Source organism: Rissa tridactyla, chromosome 2 (genome assembly GCF_028500815.1).
Source record: "Rissa tridactyla isolate bRisTri1 chromosome 2, bRisTri1.patW.cur.20221130, whole genome shotgun sequence".
Classification (NCBI taxonomy): Eukaryota; Metazoa; Chordata; class Aves; order Charadriiformes; family Laridae; genus Rissa; species Rissa tridactyla.
The window spans coordinates 30,128,402-30,155,050 of NC_071467.1; the positions used below are offsets into that span (position 1 = coordinate 30,128,402).

Here is a 26,649-nt window from a genome sequence, read left to right on the forward strand (position 1 = left end):
ATGGGAAATGGATAACAGAGACTGATATAAATTCCTGGGACAAGCAGAAAAGTGAAAGGGGACTGAATAGGAAGGGGCAGCAGTAAAGAAAAAGATGTAAAAAGATTTGTGGCATGAGAATTATTTGCATGATAGTAGATAGGCTGGTTGCCAGGACTCCATAAAACAGAAAGAAGAAAAGGAAGGCAGCTTACAATGCGTGTGTGTGGAGAAGTGAAAAGAGCTGATGGCAAGGTCCATAAATACGTCCAGTAAAAGCAGTAATGCATTGGTACACTCCTCTAGTATACACAGAGTCTCCACTATTGAAATTTTGTACATCTACGATCAAAAAGAAAGAGGCAAGTCAAAGAGATTATGCTAATTTAAATGAAATTAAGGTGGCTACTTATTCAGATACTATGAACAAGATTTGGTCCAGTAGAGTATCCGTTATTGTCCTGGAGTGAAATTTCATTTGTTTTATCTACTGGCAGAACTTTAATGACCTGAATGGTAGCACAAAATACACCCTCAGCAAGTTCAAGGATGAAGTCACGGTCTGGTATCCAGAGGAACCCAGACAGGCTGGAGAAATGGGCCAAGCGGAGCCTCTCGCACATCATCAACGGCAGTGCAAAGTCCCGCACCTCGGGAGGAACAACCCCCCGTCAGCAGGACGTGCTGGGGGCTGACTGGCCAGCGGGCAGCTTTGCACAAAAGGACATGGAGATCCTAACGGACAACAAATGGAACGTGCGTCAGTGGTGTCCTCTTGCTCCGGTACAGGCTGAGCTGCATTAGCAAGAGCGTAACCAGCAGGTCAATGGGAGTGATAATTTTCCTGTCTTCAACACGCCTGCAACTGGTTTGGGAGTCCAATTTTGAGCCCGCTGGTACAAGAAAGACATTGAATAAGTGTGGCGAGTGCACTGGGGGGCCAGCAAGACAGTTAGTGGGCTGAAGCCCACGACAGGCAAGGAGAAGCTGAGCGTGCTGGATTTGGTCGGTCAGTACAACAGGATGAGATATGCCTGCTTTCGTTCTGTTTCACCTCAGTGCCTGACTGCAGAACAATTGCACCATATCACAGAACAGGTTTGGAATGGTTGTTTTGTGCCTAGTAAAAACATTAATATAATATATCTACTATTTCAATTAGGAATTTGTGAAAAATAATGCAGTAAAAAAGAAGCTGCAGAAAGCACCATATTGTTTTGTAGCTGACTGGCAGCATGCAAAAGACATTCACACGGTGCTTTTCATTGAGCATGCCATAGTTGGTGTGACATGTCACAGCCAAGAAGCCAGTTTGTCATATGCCTTCCACTTCACTGAATTCGTGCCAGGCTATGGAAAACATGGTAGGCATGAATGGAAACCTGTCAACAGCCAGATCTTTGTCTGCCAAAATAAAAAGAGCAACATACCAAGTTAAATTATGTTGCTATTATGTCACAATCCCCATTTCTTTTTCCACAGTTTCTGTTGTCAAAGAGCAGAATCTGATACTTACAGACTACAAGTAGATAGCTCTATAAGACATCTTTCTGTCAGGATTTATTCTATTTTTATTGCTACTGATCTACAAAATCCCATAGCTGCCACGGCACACTTCACTGCACCACTTACCTTATTTAAAAGTCCACATGAAGAAAAGTCTATACTGAAACAAGAAAAAAATGTAAATTTTATTAGTATCAGTAATTTGTCACATTCTTAGGTGAAGATTTTTATATGTGGATGAACTAGAAAAAAACCCAAGTAAACACAACTAGGTGAATGTTAAAAATGTGTTGGCACTCTCGGCTGGAATGCTGGGTGCAACACTCGCCGTATTTCAGCATATGTTCCTGTCTACCCACTTTGCAACGCAGTGCAGCTACAACACATAATTGTGAGCTCATTTGGAATACTTTCTGAATGCCGTCCAGCCATTTCTGTCGACCACATTGTTTTGCCTGCTACCTTTCAACTCCTTTCAAAGCCCTGGAAAATATTTGCTTCTGCATACGCTTGCGCACACACCCCCCCACCCACCCACCACCCATGTTTAATTTTCAGAGCCAACAGGTTTGCTTCATTGAAAATACAACAGGCTAGGTGGAACAACCAAAACATGCTTAAGAAGTATATTACTAGGTGGGCAGAGGACCACATTAGGTTCAGGATAACAGCTTGTATCACTACAGTAGCGGTGATGGTAATGCAAGATAATCCAGAAACATGCATTTCTATAGAAAGATCTCATCTGCAAAAGTCTACCTGGTGCTCATGAGATGGGTCAACCAGACTGCTGCCTAGTGCAGGGAGCTCATAAAGTGCTCCAACTCTTTGTCAGCTTGCTTGTACAAAAAATCTAACAAGACCACGTTTGCTACGCCAGTACAGTTTGCAGTCTGTGGTGACCACGTCCCATAGAAAAAGAAGCATGCTTTCCTGGACCAGACATAGGTAAGCAAGAAAGCGTCACCAGGAGAAAGACTGATGTTGGAATGTTCCCCCCAAATCCTGCCAAAATTTAAAGAAAAAAAATAATCATGAGAGCAAACTCTAGAACGGAGCCTGCTGCTAGAGAGAGCCACAAGTTAAGCAGTAAGATAGATAGCCATTGAGGCAGACTGGCAAGATACTCTGTAGATCTTATCAAGTACATATAGATAGAGAAGCATGAGGAGGAACCATGTCCACAGCAAGACCTGATGCTGGATACGTAACACTGAGCCATAGATTATTTTTGGAAACATAAGCGAGAAGGGTTTCTGGGCTGTGGCCAGTGTAATTATGTATATGGAGTTGGATTTATATCTTCTGTTATGGTGAAGGCTGTGCCATTTCCTTTCCCAGGTGCAACCCGGGGCATATTCCAAGTGGAGTAACTGTAAATAACAAAGTTACTTGTATGCTTTACAAATATAGTGATGGAAAAACAGAATCAGATCATGAATTCCAGCAAACACTAACAGGGTACATGAATTATACCGAGATTCCTAGTTACAAGGAGTAAATGGGAAAGCTTTCTGCAGGTAGTAGTGCCTTGTGCCAAATCCATCTGGGCTGTTTGGCAAAACTCCACATCCTAGTTTAAGATTATGTGAATGTTCTCACATACTCCCTCCACCAGTTCCAACTAGGGAAACTTGACATTTTTTGTTCATTAGACAGACCAGACAGTGAGTCAGAAGCTGAGGCAAGGAGATGTTCAACAGCTTGTCTTCTTCTGACTGGTTATAACCATGCATTGCTATGATGCTTATTTATCAGTTGCGAATTCTTCTCTATGCATGCATAAATGGAAGTCATCTACTCCCTTTCCTGCCACATAAGGTATTCTTGAGTTCCCGTGCTGACATGGAAATATGTGCACTTAACATTCAGGATGTCTATCCAGGCAAGAAGTTTTACAGGATGTCTTTTACTCAACAGCTCAGTCACAGTAAATATTGCCAAGTGAAGATGCTACTCACTTGAACAGGTGCATTATGAACTGGACCTTACAATCATATAATATGAAGGTATAAATGCAAGTATTAAGAAATGGATCCACTGCTTAACTTGACGTTTTGTGGTTCTACGTGTAGTGTTACCTAGACGTTACTGTGAGGCTGTTCCGGGCAAATATGAATCATGGGACTTCATTTCCTAATTAAAGACATCTCAATACAACAGGAAAAAAAAAAAAAAAGAAAACTGAAGAGAACTCTAATGTAGTGCCGCTTTTTGTTCAGCATTTAGAGAATTACAGAGCAAGAGAATACCAGAAAGCTATTCAAAAATGGCTAACCCTTCAGCCAGATCCTGTGACAAGCGAGCACCTTGCTTCCAGCATGGATGGCAGAGAATAACCAGGACAGTCGAGCTCAGCAGATTTTAAGGTTTCCAAAAATGACTATTGACTGGCAATGCTCATTTTTATTAAATTTAACTTAACATGATTTAAATGGTTTTATACTGGTAAATATTAACCATTAAAAGTTCAAATTGATTGGAATATAAAACAACAGAAAACAAAACTCAGTGTAACTCGGATCATAAGGTCACAATCAGGGTCCAACAAGAAGATGCTTTTATAAAGAACTGCCAGGCAAGATTCTCTGCATTATACCTTTGCTCCCCATCACCTCTAAGAGGAGGATGAGATGCCTGTATCCACAGCGAATATCATGATTTTTGGTTTTTAAGGCTGTGGGAAGCACATATAGGAGCTATGGTTGCAATGTTCAAAATATTTTATGGGACTTCTTGCAGTGGCATTGAAATAGTCTGATGATGGACACCAGTATAAGAACGTAATTATTTTCACTGTTAATTAATACTGTATTGTATTCTTTTTAACCTAAGCCCTAGCATAGTTACTACTTTAAAGGCAGAAGACATGTTCCGTATCCTCAACTTTATTTGGATTACACTGACTCCAGGCCTTTTTCAGAATTTTTCAGTGGTGGAAGTTATAGCAAAGTGCTCTAAGACATTAGGCATGGAAAGTATTGTTTCTAAACTTGCATCCCTTACCTTTCCCAACACAGACAATGAAATCAGTGTTTCAATTATAGGTCTTTGTTGTTGGGCAACAAATCAACTTTATTCAAGGGTCAGTAGCATTTGTTTAGCTATAAATTTAGGTATGCTGCAGACACTGATGCCATCCATTGCTCAATGATGTCTGACAAGAAAAATTGTTCCTTGATTATACTCTTTCTCCAACAGAGATTTATTACACAGACGATGCACGACACTGTGGGAGCTCTTAAATTAGGGCCTAATGGGGAGCCGCCTGCAGTGTTAAGAAAGAAAAAAAAAATAAATCACTGTTCTCTGAAAGAAGCGAATTTTAATGGAAATGTCTTTGTTGGTTAATTCAGCGGAGAAATCATCATAACCATGAAGGATGATTGAGACATCACGTGCAGCGAGAAAAGGGATATGTAGGCTGAAACAGCCAGGCAGACAGGCTATCACTAGTAGACAGAGCAATTTGTCCTGCAGTCCTGGTCTCATAATTACTCAAATCGGCAACCAATTTGGTGCATATCAGTGAGAGATTTTCATCTGTACCTCCTCTTATCTTGTGATAGCGTTCTTTGGGACTTTAGGAATGTGATTAGAGATCCTAGCTGAACTTTTCTCAGCCTACAGAAGCAAAAGCATTTATATACAGAGGCTTTGCAAGTGTAAACATGCAGGCAAAACATGAAAGCTTTTTACGTAGAAATGGATACCAGTCCGTTGTTATCAAAATTTATTTAAACGCAGGATCTTATAGCTCAAGAGTAAGTTGGATAAACTGCATTCGTTTCGTTGTTTATTTAGTTTCCCCTGCTGGACTAGAGGAACCTGCGCTGCGTGGCAGCCCAGGTCTCCTGTTAGCTGCAAGTGGTGTCAGAAACGTGACTGTTGAGGAACTGGCTCCACCGTGTGGGCTATGGAAGATGAACATTAAAAGTCCAGCAAGAAGAAGTATCCTTCACTTCAGTTTTCAGCAAGGATGTTTGCGTTGTCTGTGGGATAAAGGTAGGATGAATAGTGGGAATGTCAGTAAAAAAAGAAAAAAAAATGCTGGAAGGAATTTGAATAATTAAAAAACTTAATCCAGTAAAGCTTTATTATTGCCACCATACAGTGGGTCTGAGAGAACTGGCCCATGGTCTCACTGGTCTAGCCCAGGGAGGAGGCTGGTCTAACTCCAGGAAGGAGTTTCGAGTTCTTCAACAGTTTTCTGAAAGATCTTCTGCAAGATATTAATAAAGGTAAAAGAGTGTCAGTGTGCTACTGAAATGCACCAAAGGCATATTTTCTTCTTACACCTGCTATGTGTTCTGCTTACCGATAGCATGACGGAATCGCAAAAGGATGAGTTAATGTAAACCTCTAGCTTGGAGAATTAGTGGCACAATCAGTGAGACTTCCTTTAAGAACTCCTGTACAGATACCATTCTGCATAAACACTCCTGCTTGTGCTAAATCCGGTGTGGTTCAGTAGTACGACCACTTCTGCATACCTGATGGCATCATCACTTCCAACCTTCCTGTTGGATTTTCTCCTGGAAAGGCAGGATGCAATCTCCAGGGAGATCTTGTTAAATAGAGCTCTTAAGAGAAGGGTTGCAATTTGCTATGCCAATCTTTTCAGTTTTCTGAAGCAAGTCCTTCACCTGGATGGAGTTCGCTCTATTGTCGTGCTTAATTTACCATCTCACTTAATGATAATTTTCATTCTCATACATATATTCCTTCTTTGTTTGTGCCCATATTCTTCACAGTCATCCTTATTAAAACTGAGGTATTCAAACAGACCGTGGACTTAGAGTATATTTGCCTCATCCTTATTGCATAGAGCTGCATTTCTTTCTTCTCATCTTCCCTTTCATGGCTGATTTTCCACCTATGTATTTTTTTCAAAAGGAAAAATCGACATGACTTCTGACTAAGTTCACTTTACTTATATGATCTCTGGCATCAAAGATATACTTTCCTCAGCTAATGATGTGTCTTTTCATTTCTTACTGTTACTTACTCCCAACAGCATTTTTGGCCTTTATTCATCAGCAAGTGCAGTGTTCCTTTTCCATGGTTTGCAATGTAAATTCCAGAGATTTCAGAGTTTTGTGCTTTAAAGAATAGCAAGTGTTTTCCTCATTTAAGTGCACGAACTGTTTCAGCTCACTTCACTTCATCGAGACGAAAGGCAGATAGGTGAGATGGAACACGCACTGTAGAGCTGCTTGCTTTGCTGAGGCATGGGACAAAATGCCTCAGGAAGAAATAGATGTTGTTTTGTTTTGCTAAACTCACTGACAATATGAACATTTTTTAACTCAGCAGAAAAACACCAGCAAGCAGAGCCAGGAGAGTCTTTCTTTGAGATACAGTAAAAATAATATGTATTCTTTTCCTTTTGTAGTAGAAATGCATAACCATAGCTGGTTGTATGCCAAGGCTCATATCAGGAATTCACAGTTCAGTTATGAATTTACTCCTGACTGAAAGATGGCCACAGCTGGTGGGGAACTTGTTTCAGTTAATAAAAAAGCTTTGGAACTGTAGGAATAAGCTTTAATTTTCTAGTTACTGCTCTTGTGAGGTGTGGGAAGCTGGGAGGATTTCAGTGTCTGTCAAAACCTAATAGGTGGTAATTAATTTCAGTGATTTGCTTGCCCTGTTGAAATTAATATATACATTATATACATTAAAGTTGTCAGGGATTTAGTGCACCACACTGATTAGGGTAATTTTTACTTTTTTTAAAATTCATCAGCTCCCAGTGGCTTTTTTCTCTATTTAAGATAGATGAGGCATCAGGATTAGAGTCCACATAACATATTCTTAGTTTGTTACCAAGGTAATCAATACAAAGCTACACTATTCATCAAAAGGAGAAAGGCAATGGAACAAAACCATGTACGCGTTATTCTTCAAGAGAAAAACAAAAGTGTAAAGCGTATTTGCAATGAGGTTGACGCTTTTGTGTAGTAATAGTTTGAAGACAGAACGGAATCAGAGCAAAAGCATGAGAGAATAATATAAATTTCAGACTGTATTTTCCTTTGTGCCAACATACAAAGCATGTGTTTGCTGTTGGAACCAAAACTACTATGCCAGTAGTTGATAATATTCAGCCTATTCTGCCTTTCAAAAGCAGTAGAGGAACCATGCAAATAAAGCAAAGTGCACCCAGTATCTGATTTCATGGGAAATTAAGATTTCATTTCACTTTAGGAAGGTTAATTTGTGTGCTTAAAAAGTATAAATTAATCAGGAAATTTCAGAATGATGTAACACTTCAGCTAAATGATCCATGTGTTTTTTGCAAGAAACCAAAATTCACATCCAAGTTAGTGATATTCAAGATCATACATGAATGTATGAATTTTGGGAAGGTGTAAGAGAATGTTTGTGTCCAGGCAAGAAACAGACACCTTTTTTGTACCTGAAAACAGAGGACAAGTGCTACTGTTCCAATGTCTCATATTTTTGAGGATCTGTTTGATTGGATACACCAGGCTGAGATATTAAACTAAAGTAAAACAGTTAGAAAGGTGATTACTAGAGTGTCTGTCCACCCTTGTATTACAACCATATGTTTTAAAGGAAAGAGTAGCAAGGTTTTCTAGTAAGTTCTTACTACTTTCAGTCATCACTTAGCATGAGTAATAAAACCAGAAATCAATTTTTTATGTAAGTCAATTTATTGGTTCTCTGAAGACACAAAAGCTGTTATTTCAAGTGCAGGCAACTAATCTTGTTTTATTGCCCCAATAACAAGAGATTAAAACATCACAGTCAATGGCTTATAAAGTAGAAAGACTCAAACACTTGTCTCAGTTATTTGTGTTGAAATTTTCTCAACACCAAGATCAACTGCATATGGATATGAGAAGAAATTTCACATGTAAGACATAGTACAGTAGAAAAAAAGGTTGCTTATGAGCTTTCTGTAGAAACATTTTTATGTGTTGAGAAGATGTACAGAGACTCTTAAAATCAATACCGTTGCAAGTGCTGCACTCGTAATATCAAAAGCTGATCTTCTGATAAGATTAAGCCAATGCCAAAGCATTTGTAAACAGGATTCAATCAATACTTTAGTTTCTGCTGACATGAACTCATTTTTTAAAATGAAACTGCTTTATACTAAGCAAAATACACGTCTAATAAACTGAAATATTAATTCTGAATGGGAATTCAGCAATTCTCCAATGAATACAAAGCATACCAAATTCTGCACTCAGTTTCATTCCTGAATTCTGACTGAATTGTGCTGGTAATAACAGCAGAATTTGTCCAATGTTGCCCATTCATTACTTCCCTGTTGAAGCACCGCTTTTCTAGTAAACGTGAAAAGTGAAATATTGAAGGAGAACTGGGAAATGCCAGTTCTAGCCATGTGTAACCCTGCTTTTTTCAGACGTTGACATATCCCTTATAAATGTTGCTGTCAACATGTTTGTGGCAACATCTCCAGAAGAACGCCCTCTGCCACCTACTGATGAGTTAGAGGAATACAGAGAATCCAGAAGCTTCATTTGCAGCAGGCTTTATGCACCACCTTTGACCACCCAATCTCCTGTATGTACAATGCTCAATAATCACCCTGATGGAGGATATAACACAGCAGATCTTTACTCACATAGTCTGCATGTGGGTTCAACCTAAATGGTACTTGTGTTATGCTGTTTAGGAAGCATGCTGAAATGATAAAGTTTACATGATGAAGGACAGGGGAAGATGATTCAGAAGTTTCTGTCTGCCAGTGGTTCCTTGCTCAGATCATATATGCGAGCTGACGTGTCTCCCCAGAAAGTAACAGAGCTAAACAGACTCCACTTAGAGTCTTGACTACACAAAGTCACAATAAACAAACACTTAGGTGACTTAATCTGGATTTTTCAGTAGTGGGGAAGACAAATGACACATATGAATCATCCACAAAGACCCTCTCCGTATGCAACAAAATCCCTCATAGGTGAAATTATTAATATTCAGACTAAGATGTCAAAAATAAAAAAGCCAGGCAGAGCATCAAAACTAAAAATCCGTCATCCTGGGAGGCAACATAGTCAGAGCAGCAGAAGAAAGGCACTTCCCCCACTGCAATACTAAAGTTGCTATACTAAATGCAAGGCAACATGATACCAGCAGCACTCCACCGATGGATGGGTGAAATAAGAGCAGTCGTGAAAGGAAAAGATCAATGGGCAGCGGCAGGATATGGCAAAGAGAGCAAGCACTGAAATGACAGCAAGGTATCTTTTCTTCTTCGCACACAGAACCTGAGCGTGCCTGATTGTATTGCCAGAATACTAATCTAATCTTGGATAACAAACTATGAACAAGAGAGGGAGGGAAAAATCCAGTGTGTTAAAGAGGAACTTTTTCTTTGGATCTTCACACTGGAGGTGGGATATCTGAGGAAGATCACCACTAGAGATGCTGTAGGAGCCGGCATTATACATCCTGTTCATGTAATGTTGACCCACTGTTATTTCTGCTATCCTGAACTACTGGTTCATTTTTCTGCCTTTACTACATTTCCTTTCAAATTAATTTTAAATATTGAAACTGAGCCCATTTTTCTTCCAAGACCACACGGCAGAGAAGTGACACTAACACAAATGCTGTGGCATTTGGTGGTCAAGAATCATGTATATCTCACATTTCCTCATTAAGGTTAGTATTTGCATACAGTATTTTTTCTGCTTTCAAAATCAGATTCAGTTTTACCACTCAGAATTTCAAGCTGAGAAACACAGATCTGGATCCGGAGGAAAAGCAGTAGACAGCAAAAACTAACTACGCTTTGGGATGCAGGGATTTCCTCACTCAGGTTCAGCAGAGTGAGACTTGAGACTTCACTTGAATGAGGCTCTCACTATCCTGCCCTTCACAGGCTGAGGTGGGCGCCAGTTATCAACCAGTGGGTTCACAGGTTCGTTCTCACCATTTTTGGAAAGGCTACGGAGCCTCGCCATCTGCAAGGAAGAAAAATTACAGTGTCCATGTGAATTCACCTGGAAGCAGTGTGGACCTTGATGCCTAGAACAAACTCTGAGATGGAAAAGGAATTTTCTTATATAATGACAAGCATACTGGTAGAGATTATTGGTAGAGATCACTGTAGCCCAACAGCTAGCACTCTTTCTGTGGATCTTCACACTCTTCATCCACAGAACAGTGCATCATCTGACCCTTGCTTGGGCTTCTTTTGGAGTTTTCCCTGAGCCACGCTCGCAATGTGGAAAAAGAGTAGGGGCCTCCTGTGACCTGTCTGGAGCTGGATTGCAGTCAAATCACTTGTGAAAATATGGCTATCCATGAAGGAGGATGAACATCTAAGTTATTGCAAAGTATTCTGATAGAAAAATCTGGCCTGCAGAAGTTCATATTCTGTTCTCTACGGCAGAGAAATGTTATGCCAACTGGACTATTAGGTTCAGTCATGAATTCAGCACTTAGCCGTTGTTCTCCAAATTAAATTCTCCAAAGTGAATTCAGTGTTGCTTTGTTAATTGTTACCCTTTCATCAGAATGCAAAATAAATCTGTTCTGAAAACAGCCCAATCAGTAAAAAGGCTATACCCTAACTAGTACTGCTGAAGCAGAAAATATTATAAATAACTAAAAGTTTTAATGCAAGAACTAAAAAGAAAGTCACCTTATCCAGACCGGCTCTCTATTCTTTTCCCTGTGTAGATGCACATTTGAGCTGTATGAATACAATTAGTACATTAATTTTTATTAACATTTAGGTTTGCAGGTTCTAGCTAGTTTGATCCTTCTCACCAACAGCTTTTAGGAAGTCAAGATCCAGACTAGCAATTTCTTAAACTGGGAAACCAGCTAAATGCTGGTCTCAATGTTGAAGCACAGAGAATGAACTGAAGGTGCTGCAATGGCTGGATTTTGTGGCTCGGGGGCGCTTCTGCCTATGCAGGTTTTCAGGATCCCAAGAACACTCCTGCTAAAGCCATTCCAGGAGGTGTCTAGGAAGAGACCCTGATTCTCAAGGTCAGTTTTACAGTCCATTTCAACAGCCCATTCTGCAGGCAATTTCAGCTAAATCTTTCCTCATCAAAAAATGCAAGGTAACATAGGGCTTGCAAATCATCACACCGACATATCGAGACACTGTTGGGAACTGGTAAAGGAGTAGCAGAACTAGCTGGAGTTTACCTGGTCTGAGCTGACTTCAATCGGCTCCCTCAAGAGAATCCAAGTGATGCACTCCTCACAGGGGGGTGTGGTGAACGAACCGTGGTAAGTCCAGTAGTCCCGAGATTTGGGGAAAAGAATTGAAGGATCAAAGTGCTGAAAAGGAGCCTCTTTTCCCTTAGAGAAACAAAAAATAATTATCTGCAGTAACCCTAGGGATATGCATCTTAAAAGACATCAGCATCTATGTTATTATAAAGGTAGTAATTAAATATCAAGATATATGCAAGAGATCAATCTTCTTCCTGTCAAGCATTTGCCCTGCAATTAATAATAACTGACACTTTGATTCCATTAATAAATTAAAAGAAATTACAAACTGAATTGTGTGGGACCAAAGCAAATTCACAGTTACATTTTTCTATTTGGGAATTATCAAAATTTTGGTTTATTTTGTGTCACTTGGGATAAAAGTTAAAGACTGTGGCACTGCAGGTGCTGGTACCCTTTTTACGCAATCAAACAGTGGCCAGGAATTTATCCCAGATTCGTTACAGTCTTCTCTATCTGGAGGAATTTAAATCTGCATCTCTCTCCTCCCCAAACTGTGCTCTAATTACATTGTCACACTGTCTCAATCTTTTTGTTGGCACTATTACACTTAATGTAAAAAATTAAAATATTTCCTGGAAAAGTACTGGATCTTGAAAGTCTTAAAACTAAAGGTGATTATCACCAGACAAGGGAGAACAGCAGACACCAGACAACATTTCCTGAGAAGTTTTTCTTTTCCACCAAATAGGATTCTCAAGAGAATATCTCCACAGGACTGTGGTGGGATGTCCTTGTCCCCTCAGGGTGACAAGAATTAAACAAGAAGGTTCAGTTCCCTACTGGTATTTAGGATGTAGTTCTGGAAAGCAAAACCTGTTATTCCTAATTCCTTCTCCTATCATGGAGAATCTTCTCTGGATGGGAACAGAGTATTACCCTACCAAGTGCGACGGGAGGAGCTGAAATCTTTTCCACGCATCCTTGCACAAAATGTGGGTAGAAAGAATAACATCAAGACTCCAAATATGTCTTCCTAACAAAATCATTCCGTAAGTTCAATATGAGTTTTCAAATAACTTCACAAAATTGTTCTTTTTCAGTAAATACAGTACAGCGTCCAAGAAACTCCTCTGCCTGTAATGCATCATAGTAATTGAAACTGCATGGGCTATAAATACAACGGTGATACCATCCATTAATCTTTCCTGAAAAATAAGTAATCTTGGTAAAATGCCTGTGATGACAGGAAAGAAAATAAGTATACGAGATAAAATACAATATGTGGTTGTTTGCATACGTGCCTATCTTTCTCTGCTTTTCTTCAACTGTTGCTTTTTCCAGAACCACTGCAGAGAATATCTGTATGTAGGAAATCAGACTACTTTTTTTTTTTTTTTTTGCTGTTAGAAGTCATAAAGTCTCCAGTTAGGCAGTCTCAGATAGAATGTAATGGAGCAAATATCACTGCCATCGTGTCATCGTTGTATGACACAGTGTTTTATAGGGTGATTGATCAACCTTTTATGAACTGTGGCAGAACTCTTCTGCATGTAAATGGCCAAAAAATGGTACAGGCATTATGAGAGAAAGCTGAATCTGTATCAAGACAGATATCATTGACACAGCAGGGGAAGTAACATGTAGGGCAAAAAAATGACCTTCAGTTCCCTCGGCAGCAGGAACTGAGTTGTACTGGAAGACTAAGAAGAGGTTGAAAAAATAAAATTAGTACGAGACTGAGTGAGGAGAGGGCAGGCTTCAGGCTCAGACCCACACATCAATGGCAGCACATACATACATAAATTAAATTAAAGACATTCTGCCAAATTTAAAATAAAATGCTTACAAAATTTGTAAACTTCAGTCCTGGTGATCTGGTGGTATGTTCAATGTCAAATAAAAAAGGGACTTTTAGCATCATTAGAATCATGAAGCTTATCGTGAAGAAGAATTGCTAAAGTATACCTAGAGCTTAGGTTTATGTCAAATAATAATGTTAAATAACAATATATGCAGTATCACAATTCTCTGTGAAGAACTCCCTTCTGCAGTTGTACCTATGCAGTAAGTATGGACTTTGGTCCTTAGACCATTCATTAAACTGGAAAACAGTTTAGAATAGATTTGCAATGCTATTTGTGCTGGTGTCATAGGAACGCAGAACCCAGGACTCATGCAGAAACTGTACTGTGTAATCCCTGTCACAAGTGAATTCAGTTCTATCTTAAAACTAATTAAGTCTTTAATCTCCCTTACACTGACTGGGAGCTTGCTCCATCGTTCCTATTAGTTTCTTCTCATTTCAGGCTAACTAAATTTCTGACTCAATTATATGCCTTTGTTTTGGCCACTGCTGTCCTCAAATTCAAAAAGCTTTTCATTTCTTCTTGATGTTTGCACGCTAGCAGATTCTGACAGAGCAGTATCAATAAGGCTATCAATTGTGCGTGCAAGGATTGATACTAAATTCTCTACAAGAATACTTACAAAAGTGAGGACTTATATGTTTACTTAAGTAAAAGAAAGAGTCCTGCTCCACAGTCCAACGTATCACCTCTGGTGCTACTGACAGATATTAGAATGATACCAAAAAGCAAATCTGAATTTCTGATCCCTGCTTCTGCTCCTCTTCAACTACATTATATCACAAAAATTGTTTTAATACCTTGGTCTTAATGTTATCAATTTCCTCAAGAATTCTCTTCATCTCTGGTTTGGGAGTTTTTCCAACCTGTAATGCAAAGCACAAGTACTGTATTTTTACATCATGTTCCACAGCATTAGAAAGAAATTCAGTACATCCCATCTGTCAAGTTAGGCAGCAGTACTCTCAGAGCATCCGGTACAGACTGACACAAAATTATGTGTGTTAAAAGAACATCCAGAATAGCAGACTCAAGTAACTGGCTTTGCAATTCAAAAATGTGTTGAAGGCTTCTACAAGGCATCTCCCACTGTCTGAGGAACAAACTGCGCGCTCAGACAGTGTCATCTACACCCTCCAGGGCCTAGTCCTTGGCTCCTGGCTTGAAAGCAACCCACAACCACTGTGGGACGTATGAGCAGTCAGCAAAGTGCTGATAGTCTGAAGAGCTGGAGTTCCTGCAGACAATTCAAATATTCTTCAGCACATATGCTGTCCGATCGGACTTGATATAAGACATATGACGAGCTTTATGTCATGACCTCCTCAAGCTACGGGGTCACTTGATTGCTTGCGTTCATGATGTTCAGCACCTCCAAAACCTTTGACGTGGCTCTGCATCCCAGAAGAGTGAAGATGGTATGCATAAGAGATGCTGTTATTGCCATTGTCTTGCTCCAAAATAGATATTCAATCTCTATTTCAGTGATACCCAAACCGCCCACCATGGAATATGACAAACCCAGAGCAAAACAATGGCTCCTATGCCAAAGAGCAAGAAGGAAAGAGGGAAAGAAGGCCAGAGAAGATACAGTGATACATCTGACTTTTCTAGATCTTTTAGCTGACCTTAGCATGGTTAATAGGAATATAATGTTATACTCTATAAGTTGTGTTTTACAGGATAAAGCTTTAGCCTCAAATAGACCAAAAGAAATGACAAAGTAAGAATAATTGAAGGACACAGTCACAGGGGAGACTTGTTCAATACCACACGTGCTATGTGCCACTGGTGTCACGAATGGTGTCAGTTGGCTCTGAATGGGTTAGTGCATGGAATCTGGAGGGGCCAAGAACATACGTGACTTCAGTCTGCACATCACTTTGAATGTTTTCCTGTAAAATGATACAGTGCAGGGAAAAACAATGGGAATTTTTCCCTGGCACTAGAGAATGATGAAAAATACAGAAAATTATAAAGAACGAATATTTGCCACTTACTTACTTTCAGAAAAATGCCCACAACGGCCACACCATCAGATTGTTTCAAAGCTCCAGCAAAATTTCCATGTTTTGGATTCCAGTGCACCATATGTAACTAAAAAACAATGACACCTCAGTTATAAATGCAAGAAATTTCCAACAGCACAATCTTACAAGCTTTTACCTTAAATTAATAAAAGTTTTCAGTACACAGTAGGTAAAGGAACGACATGAAAAAGAAAACTATTAGTAAATATTTCCTATTGCTGTTCCCCTGCTTCCATACGCTCACGCTTTCTATAAAGCATCACTTAGCATTTAATTGAAGCATAAAAGAAAGAAAATGGAGCTCACCACACAATACATTTAAAAATTAATCGAGTAATTCAACTATAAACAGTTTAACCCAAGCACGTGACATGCACACATGCAGGGCACAAAACACCTACTGACATGCACTTCGTCTCAAGCAGACTTTTAGATCTTCAGGTTATGCAGATAACAGCTCAAGGATTTATGCTGAGTTGTATGTAGTACATATGTTATTGCTTTGTATCTTTTACTACTCTCATCCTATTGTACTGGAAAGGAGTGGAGATAGTAACCTGACATTTCTTTCCCATTTCTACTTTCAACAATGCCGTATTTTCAGGATATATTCCAAGTTTTTACATCTTCTTCCAGAAAATCTCTGGCTCCTGCATATAGCTAGAAGTTCTGCAACCAACAGCGTGGAATCTCAAAATAAGTAGTCTCTGGAACATAGTGCCATACAAAAAAATAGAAGTCTGGTGCATATTTTGAATGCAAATTTTTAACAGTTTTGTTTTGTTTTTAAGCACAGTAACAATTATTTAAAATAAGAACAAAATAATTTGTCCTGAATATAAGTTAATGTATTGCTCTCTCTTTCTTTTCTCATGAGGATAAGGATATCATTGCTAAGCATAAAGGTGGAGCAGCCATATATCTTCGGTTGCATTCTAGCACAATTTCATACATTCCAGGCTTTCTCCTCCTGCCAGTAAATATCTGATACTGCAAACAAAAGCAAAGTAAAAAGTCGGTGCTTGACCTAACCAAGAAATAGCTTGAGGAAGCAGAATTTGTCTGTTTAATCAGACAAAGAGAGTAGAACACCAACACAGGTTGTCTAAGGAATGGGGAAAAAAACCCCAAACCATCATGCACAGTCATCTCTGCAATGTTTGTGAATACTGACCCTGCAAAATATCTGCCTGAATTTTCTCCTATGACAGGTGGGCCAAGCCCCTGTAAGCTCTGCACCTTGAGGCTATAGGTGTAAGGCAAGAAAACACTGCTGCAGACTTTTTGTGGGCATAGGCATATATTTTGAGTCTATTCTCAAATAAGATGGAGGAAGGAGGTAACATTTGCTAGCAATTCACTAGCATCAATATTGAATTCACTTATATGTATTACTTGAAAAAGTCTTCAGGGCCTAGAGCAGCCATTAATTTTAGCAAATTTGGACAAGAGTCCGGTAATTTACATTTATAAAACAACCCCAAACATCTGTTTTCCACAGTTCTGAAAAATAAACACAGAGATTTTAAAGCACAGATGTTCAGAAACAGAAGATACTCTTTACTACTCTGAATCAGTTTTAAGGTGGATCTAATTTGGAATATCAGTTTACCAAATGTGCTTTTAGTGAGTTTTTCTATTCATTAGTAATGCTTTCTGAAAATAACTTAGTAATTCAAGTTAAACCAAAAATGGCTCAAAGCCAAAAAACATCATCAGAAAACAGATCTTCCTATTTGTCAGTAACAGATTGCTTGGTCTCAAATATTTTTAAAACATTCTAAAATACCAGCAGAAACTCTTGCTTGAAGAAGCAAATTCCATGTTAGTATATACTTGCAAAAATACATTTGTTGGCAGATGTAACTTATCCCACTGCATGCTGACGAGTATTCACAAGTTTTAGACAGATTTTAGAGAAAAATCCGTAGCTAAATACTTAGAATCATAGAATCTTAGAATCATAGAATCTTCATGGTTGGAAAGGACCTTTGAGATCATCGAGTCCAATCATACACACACCAAAAAAAAACCCCAAAAACCAAAAACACAAGCCACCACAAACAAACAACCTACAATCTCTGCCACTAGAGCATGCCCTGAAGTGCCAAAAAGGAGAATGGTTAATCTGTTCAGATGCACAATCAGTCCAATTCCAGTTAGTACCGAATACTGCTATGAAAAATAAGTCCTACCTCTGCTGCATATTTCACCCCATCTATAACATGCTCAGAGCCGTGGTCATCAGAGGAGCCCCAGTGCAAGTGAAGCTGACGCAGCCTGTAGGCTCCCAAGAGCGGCCCTCCTCTCAGCACTGCAATTGATAATCTGCATCAACACTAGCCTGAAAAACGCTGACATACCCGTTTATCGAACGGGGACCTGTCCTTTGAAGGTGTGGAACCCCTCTTCTAAATCCAGCTGATTGCGGTGGGGGTCACAACGCTCACCGGTTTGCAAGATTGGGGCTGAATTCTGTTATCACTCAGCAAGAGTCCTGTTTGATGTGAGAACTGTGGAAGCTGCTGTGAGTCAAGCACAGAATCAAACCCCAGAAGTCCAACTTGGCAAGTGGACACGCTATCGTTCCTGACGTGGAGAGAGAAGGAAGGTATTCACAGCTGACTCTTGTCACGAAAACGGTCTGTTGTGAAATGGTTGGGGATAGGACTGTGAAATTAACCCAAAGGTGTTTTGAAGTGCACCTCTAGTCCGTGACTGGCATACCTTTTACAGTTCAGATAACTAAACAATGGTTACAGCATAATTTGCTGCTTCTAAAAAAAAGGATCTATTTCTTGAAAGTGAAGGAAAAGACTTTAGGTCAAATGGGTTAGAAAAGTGTTCTTGAGTAAGCAAAAGCTATATTCCACACTAACATTGCCACCAATGAAACAAATTAAGAAGCTACTATTTCTGATGTTCTCAGCCAAATAATGCTGACCATGCATCAGTCTGACAGTTTACATCAACTCGGACTTTCCAAACATCACACCTGCTCTTTCAGTTTGGGGATTCTTTTGAGCAGGGACTGCTTAGAAGATAAGCTCTCAAATACATTTTTCATTCATTACCTAAGGCAGGAATGAGACGTGTTTCCTTACACAGAAAGCTGATAATGCAGTTCACAACTGCAGTGCCAGAAGACCTTGTTTAAATAGCATTCGAGTTTGAACTTCTACCAATAGCTTTGAAGTTCAAAGTTAACATTGAAATAATATTCAAATCCTCTTGTGCCCAATGGTCTCAAATTAATTCTTGATATCATGTGTTTTGGAATACCTACGCAGAGCAAGAGGTTTCTTTTTGGTTGGTAGGTGTCATAGCCATTGGGGGGGGTGTGGGGGGCAGAAACAAAGCACTGTGTTGAGTTTTAGGCATGAAGTTCCTCTTATTTTTTGAGTTTGTTCATACATAAATAAATTATCATAACTAACTTAATACAGTATTGAGTAAGTCTTCTGTAGAAGACTTCAATGGAAAATACGTCACTATTTATTATCATTATTATTGTCATTATTTCATTTTTGAATGTCAGAAAAATAAGACTCCAAAGCCCAAATCCTCACAAGTATTTGCTTGCCATTTCACACTGGAATCAGTGGGAGGCAGGAACTTTCAGGAGCTGAATTTATGTGATCTACCTACATTTACAAGCTAGATCAATATGAGAGTTGGAAATTCATTTAGCAGTCATTTCTTACAGGTGGCCCTTTCCAGAGCTCAAATACTGTGCAGCATGTAGAAACAGCGCTTCATAACAGTAAAAAAAAAAAAAAAAATCTTTTTAACATTCAAAATCTTCCATGTGATTAGATCAAAAAAAGGCTGACTTCAAGCTAGATTTTTTTTTTTTCCAATTAAAATTGGATCTGACTACTACTTATCCTCAGCTGCTGCCACTGTGGAAGCCAACAAACAAAGGTAATAAAATGTTTATGAAAGGCTTTCTCGTGTGGTTTTCCAGAGCTGTCAATTGTATTTGATTCCAATCAGACACATCCCTATGAAAGGCTTGAGCCCTAAACTAGTGCCCGGTAACCTGCAGAAAGTTAGTAACAGCAGCAGGGAGTGAATGTGCACACTGCGTGTCCAGGGGAACAGCAGAGATGATGGAGAGGGGAGAGGCAGGGAGGGAAGGGAGGGAAGATGATTTAGGGGAAGGGCTGCACCAAGGGCTGCGCTCTGCTTGGCCAAATCAGGGTCTTTCTCCAACACAGCTCCCTGGGCAGACATAGAATCATAGAATGGTTTGGGTTGGGAGGGACCTTAAAGATCATCTTGTTCCAACCCCCAGCATGTTCTTAAGCAGCCTCTGTCTAAACATTTCAGCCTTTAGGAAGCTGCAAAGAAGACAGAGCAGAAGTGCCTTGTGAAAAGTTTCATAATCAATTTACTTCCCATGCTTTCACTCAAGGCATTGATTTTATGCAGCGCTTGTGGAAGAGCATTCTGTGTTGTAACAAAAGGGCAATTTCTGATTTGTCTGTTGCCACTGTGTAGAAACTGGAGTCATAAATGCTAAAGCACCACACAAATACAGAACAAAGAGGTGGTCCTGTCCCAAATAGTTTAGATTCCAGCTGCGAGATGTGGAACAACAACAGGTAGCTGTAATGGTAAATAAAGGAGTTCAAGGAACCAATGAGCCCATCAGGATAAACAAGACAGATAGTGATCTTTCAATGTACTGCAGATGTATTTCATTAATTATATAGCTTACTAAGAACAAAATCCCAATACAAATGCCATCAAACCAGATGCAGAAAAACACAGTGGGAAATAACTGTTTTCCATTAATTAGATTGCTTTGTGTCTTCATAAAGGACTGATCAGTATTGCATGCTCTTGAGATGTCTTCACATTATATGGTATTGCGGATTTAGTATTCATTTTGACTGTTGCCTGTCTGCATTTGGAGCAAGACACTGATACAGCTCTGGAGTCATGTTTTGAAAAATTTAACTTTGAGAAGTAAGACTGCTCTCTCTCAATTAAATAACAAAACCATTTCATAGCTTTCCAGAAGCTATGAAATGCTGTTTTCATAAATGTTATTTTCATAGCTTTTTCAGGCTGTGGAGGATCTGGAGAATTCCCATACAAACAGAAGAAATTAAGATCAATGGGTGGAAACATATGAGTTTTGTGTTCACAAAACACCTCAGAGAGGGCACTATACCCCTCTAGGTGATGCTCTCTCCCCTTAGACAAAATGTGAGGATGCTGCGTCTGCACTGAAGGAGGTGACTTGTGGAGAAGTCCACCTTCCAGCTGAGCCTGTATTTCAGGAATGCCCCATCAGTCTTGTCCCACCTGTGGTGGACCTAAAAATGGATGGGTCCACCAGAATAAACTCCAGAACCACCTTTTTTACATACCCAAATGGCTTTTCTCTGCTAGCCTGTGTAGGCCGGGTACCAAAGGATGCGTTTCAATTCCCAGCGCTTTGCAAACCTCCCTTCCTAACAACCCCTAAAAGCCAAACCAAAAACTAACCTGATCGATCAAAAGTGTCGTCGAAGACGACTCGGCAGGTGCGCCCATTGTTCAGGATGGTTTTCGCTGCCCCGGGATCATAGCTGGCGTGCCAAGGGCTGAGACAAGTGTCGTACCGCACGTCCTTGCTGTTGATCTCAATGGGTGACTGATTGTCTCCCTTGGCCATGGGGTAGTTTTCATGCCAGCGCTCGGGTCCTGCAGGGGAAAGACAAGGAGAAGAAGCCCTGGCTCGCCCCCAAGGGGCCTGGCGGCCACCCAACATCCCCACTCACCGTTGTCGCTGTCGTAGCCCCACACGGAGTGAGCCATGTCGCCGCTGCCCTGAGTGCTGTGCTCCTCCTCCTCCTCCTCTTCCCTCCCTCTTTCTCTCTTTCCCTCCCGCCACAGGGTGCCTTTTATAGACGGCTCCGCGGAGGGGTGGGCAGGGGGGTGGGCAGCCGAGGGGGCGGCTCCCCCCTCTCCGCCGGACGAGGCAGAGGGATGACAGCGGGACCCATCGGCTCCCCTCCCTTCATCCCCCTGCCCCAGGAGTGGGAAGGAGGGGGCTGCACAGCAGCTGGGGCCGAACCAGCGGCAGAAATGGTGGGAGCGACCCGCAATCCCCCCCAGGGAGGGACACGGAGCTGGGGCTCGGGTGGAGGAGCCGCTGTGTGGGGGAGCCAGCCAGAAGGGAACTCAACACTCCAGCCGTGTGTTCCCCTCTGAGGGCTGTGCCGCAGGCGTGAAGTCCGCCTGGGATGGTTTTTGGGCGAGCTCCAAGGGCAGGAAGGCTCCAGAGCTCCAGCTTTGCTGCTCTCGCAAATGCTCCCGTTTAACTGCTCCAAAAGACATTTTGTCTACCTGAAAGGAAATCTCATAACCTGCAAAACCATGCCGTTAGGCAAAACTAGCCTCCACCTGCCCCCAGTTCCTGGCTATTTGGTCAAATTCGGGTTTGACGTTGTCCAGTCGATTCTGCTTTGTGCAGGGAGCTTTACACCAAATGCGTTTCTCGTGTTAGGAAACTTAGCAGTTGATATTTCGGCCAGGAAAACAGCTGTTTTTGAGTTGATGGAGAGTTAGTGATTGGTATGGTTGTGTTAGTTGGCTTTGACTCCACATCTATGTTGAATACTCAAAGCTTTTCTTTCAAATGCCAGCTTCACTGCAGTCTCCCTTGGCCTTGTCAGTCTGTGTTATCACTGCTGCAACTGTATCTACCTCGAGCTAAATACTACCTCAAACTACATACCTCGAGCTAAATAATACCCCAAGCTAAATATTTGGGAGTTAGCCAGGAAGCATGGTGAACCACAGAGATTTCCAACATAGTTGCAGTGAACCTGCTCAAATGCTCCTTGTACCCATCAGCACTGGAAAGTAGCATCGAAATAAATCTGCAGCTTCAAGAGGTTGTAAACTTTTTGTATTGGTGAGGTACAGGGAAAAGGTTGAGAAGCTGCAATATACAGAGCCTAAGGTTAATTTGGTCGTATTTCATGTCCCAAAACCAGCTGAAAGATAAAGGTTCCCCTTCTAGCTTACCTATATAGCTAGGCTAATAAGTAATAAAATATGGACTTTGTTTAGGGTAACTACAATGATTTCTTTAAACTTGTTCAGTAAATTCTTCTTGCTCTGAGGTTAATCATAAATAGACATTCCTCCTTTGAGAGAAAGGTAGGACAAGATCTCTCACTGAGAAATCTGCGTGCAAGAAGATTTATAGAGAAGTATGAAGTATCTTTATATAGAGAAGATATGTCAGATTAAAACTCACAAAACCTTAGAAACTTGCATGATATCATAAGAAGCATTCCTCTTACTATATTTAAAGATACAAAGATGTGCTCAATATCAAAGTGTCCTTCAGAAAATGTAGTTCCTCATATCTTCCTTAGGCAGAATTCAATTAAAAAAAAGACTAGGAGGTGATTCAGGTGCAATGGTATGGAAAATGACATCTTTTCACTTTCAAAAGAGAAATCTGAAACAAAAGAAAATGCAATCTTTTACTCTGTCATCAATCAAAAGGTTAATGTCACGTTTGTTGCAAGGACAGGCATGTAAAATTGACACCTGTTGCAATTTTAATTCAGAAAGCTTAGACATTAATCCTTTGAAATGGTTTCTACCTCATCTTCCTAGAGAGAAACATTTGTGAGCTCATGAAATTCTAATTGGAGCAGCTCATTTTCTCTCTGTATAAACAGACAGCGTTAGTGTTTATTGAAGGCTCGGAGACACTTTTAATGTACTTTATATACACAAGGAATGCTTATTGGAGCCATTGATGGAGGTAAGGGACGCAATTTGCATAACACAGAAAAAGGTGCAAGTCAGTTCTTTCCCTAGTGTTTCAATTCATGGCCCTACGTGAGAATTTACACAATCTTCTCTGTTAAGGATCTCCATGCCTAGAGCAAAAGTCTTCATATTTTAGCTTTCCAGTGAGCTGGTCCTGTTGCACCCAGAGGAGTGACTCTTTGTCACCTTCTGCATGTTGTGGCTTCAAGGCACTGACTTATGCGTAAGCGACGAATGCTAGGATGGATCGACAGTGTACTGTTGAAGGTACTTGGAGTCAGCCCCAGGCGCTGAGTCATATCGCAGTGTCCCACTGACTTGGTGGGGGTGGTATTCTTTTCCTGTTGCTTTCATCATCAAAGGTAGAGCAAAAAGAGAATGTAGTAGCTTTATCTGCACTAAGAGATAATCACAATAAAATTATTTTTGCATCCCTTAGGACCTACCTTTGCATTTATCCTTTTCTTCTGATATTGGCTCAGAAATTCATTATCATCTAATTTGCATGACATTGCTTTCTCTAGAAAGTAAATTCTTCTGTTATGGAAAAGCCATTATAACTAAGAAAAGGCCACAGGTTTAAATATTAAGACGAGTGGTGTTACCTATTGTGTTCATAGCTGCATTGCAGTGCTTTGTTTCTATTTTTTAAAACTCTGACATGTTTAGAAAGGCAACAGCCACCAGGAATAGCAAAAGCGAGAGCATAACAAGATCAGCCTACATCATTCCTGAAAAACTTCAGGATTTCTGCAAGCCCAGCTGCAGTACCTTCACCCACAGTATCGCAGTATGCCACTAATCATCTTCGCAATATCTTTTGAAAAGAAATGATATTATACCATTGTTCAGATGTACGATTGATGTACAATATTTTTAAGGATTGCATTCATAAAAGTCATCCTACATCTCTTATACATATTGAAAAATCCTGGTTGTAATTGTTTGAGTAGGCAAGAAGACTGAAAAACAGCAGGGAATCCAATACAGCCCTCCTTACTCTATGCTTTAATCAGGTCATACTCACTCAGGAACATATCTGCATGCAGTAATACTCAGTAGCACTGTAAGACGTAGCAAGCTGACATCTGTTTCATCAGAAAAATGTTTGAGAAATCAGGGAAGGAAAGGTAAGAGGAAAACCGGGAAATTGAATCAAACTGACCAAAGTGATTTCAGCAGCTTCATTAATGGCTGAGGCTAAAAAGTGTTAGTAAAGTCATTATCCGTGATTTTGGTTGCAGAAGAAAAGCTGTGCATTTGTTCATAGTGTTCTGATTTTGTCCTTAATGGTAGAAGTGATCTGAGTGCCAAATGGAGTTGCTGGGTGAAGTGCAGGCTGAATAAATACTAAATCTGGCATCTCTCAGACTGTCCTATTAGAATGATCCAACAATACAGCACATATAATGTAAGGACTTAAGTGAAAAGCAAATGACATAGTAGGGAAAGTGATGTCATTAAAGAAAGCAGCTGAAGTTTCAGCTTTGAAAGGTACCTGCCAGAGAGCTTCCTAGCCCTGCTGTATCTGTAAAAATGTCATACCAAAAAGTAGCATAACCCAAACCCAGTGGAAATAAACCAGGAGTCTTCATGGTAAGCTGCTTCTCTGTTATAGTAATAAAACCACCCATGTAAAGCGGACAAGGACATGCATCACACATGCCTGTAACTGAAAAGAAATGTGGTGGGATGAAATGAGACCGAAAGTGCGAGGTTTTAGCCTACATGGCCACGGCAGGCACGCTTTTGTCTGAAACCGGTACCCGATCACAGGATCACAGCTGGGCATCTGGTGAGAACAGTTTACTTTAAAAGCTCGACACTATCTTTGAGAATGGAAAGCAGGAATAAGAGGAGTCTGGAAAATGGCTCAGAGCCATGGCTTTACACAGAGCACACACAGCACATACAGGAGAAAATGATGCATGGAAAAGTGACTTACAGCAGCCTTGGGCTCTGCCAGCCCTGAGTGGCTTGGTCAATGCCTTGACATAACTAGAACAACCAAAGCGCTGCTCCACCTCAGCACGCCAACTTCCAGCAGTCTCCAGAGGCCAGTGTGACGGCTAGGAATGGCTGACTGTAAGGAGACACACAGAAGTAAATATGCCAGCAGGATGCAATTCAAGAATTCTCCTGCTTGAAGCTAAGCTTTCCAGGTTCCACCATGCTCAGGGCTATTTCCCATGGGTGATTTCATGCAAAGGGCTCTACCGGAGCACAGAACATGCCCACAGTGAGGACATTGTTAAATGAGCAAAAGAATTTACTCAATGCCTGTGGCCAATCTAAATATAATTTTTTTTCCACTATATTTAATAGCTTGTGGAAGAAAACAATGCAACAGAAAGGAATCTGATAATACACAATATGGAAGGGGCAGCAATGTGTTTTGACATATTGCACATTGCGTGCCAGGCAGTGCAAGAAAGGCATGTCACTCAGGGCTTTTGATTGAGGGATGCCAGGGTGGCATGCCGTAGCCAAAAAGCCAAATTGTCATATGCCTTCCACTTTACTGAGATGCCATGCTACGGAAAACATTGCAGGCATGAATGGAAACCCCCATTGACGGCCAGATCGATGTTGGAAGATCAGCCAAAGGCGAAAGAGCAGCATATTTGGTCAGTTTTGTTGGTTTTATACACGATGAGTTCTTTAGCTACATTTATGTTATTTGATGAAAAGTAGAATGTAGCATATCTAGATAAGCCTTAGGCAGACTTTTAATGCACCTTTCCATTTCAGAAGCCGTATAACTCAGCAGTCTGCAGTTGGGACTCTAGGACCTTGCTTGCAAAATCCCATCATCCCCCACAATCTCCTGTTGTGGCTCGGAACCCACATTACCATTTGCAGAACTTAATATTCAGTCCATGAGGTACAATAAACATGGAAACAATAAGCCAGACTTCAGATTTAGCAAAACAAACTAAAAGGTAAACAAGTTTTCCTTGTGGCAATCTGTTAAAATGAGCATAGACTTAAGAGAGTATCAATAGCAAAAAAAAAAAAAAAAGAAAAAAGAAAAAAATATTAAATATCACATGCAGATCTGAGACTACAAAAATATACAGACTGTTTAAGATATATCTTCCAGATCTGAAAACCTAAACTGATAACTCTGCAGGAAGATGACTCTTCTCTTTTTCCCATAGGGATTTTCTTATTTGCTTGTATGGCATTCACACTGACATCCAAATCTGAGCTGGGCTGTCTCCTTTTATACACACTGGCACAGTCTGACTTGAAATAATCCAAGTATGAGAATCTGACCTATA

At 40.4% G+C, this 26,649-nt stretch overlaps 1 protein-coding gene across 8 annotated transcripts in view; it reads right to left on the minus strand.

Annotated features, from left to right (window-relative positions):
- Positions 1–8,164: 8,164 nt before the first annotated feature.
- Positions 8,165–26,649, minus strand: part of LOC128905224 (carbonic anhydrase 3-like) — a 35,860-nt gene continuing 17,375 nt past the window's right edge. For 6 of the 8 annotated variants that reach the window (XM_054190964.1, XM_054190963.1, XM_054190965.1 and 3 more), the window contains 7 exons: positions 25,311–25,448; positions 21,077–23,763; positions 17,773–17,891; positions 15,552–15,644; positions 14,348–14,413; positions 11,650–11,805; positions 8,165–10,448 (listed from right to left, as the gene is read on the minus strand). In XM_054190964.1, the coding sequence (XP_054046939.1) occupies positions 10,329–10,448; positions 11,650–11,805; positions 14,348–14,413; positions 15,552–15,644; positions 17,773–17,891; positions 21,077–21,341 (819 nt within the window). In that variant the 5' untranslated portion in view covers positions 21,342–23,763; positions 25,311–25,448 and the 3' untranslated portion in view covers positions 8,165–10,328. Of the gene's footprint in view, positions 10,449–11,649; positions 11,806–14,347; positions 14,414–15,551; positions 15,645–17,772; positions 17,892–21,076; positions 23,764–25,310; positions 25,449–26,649 lie in introns of those variants that run through there. The other 2 variants (XM_054190969.1, XM_054190970.1) reach the window with 2 other exon arrangements.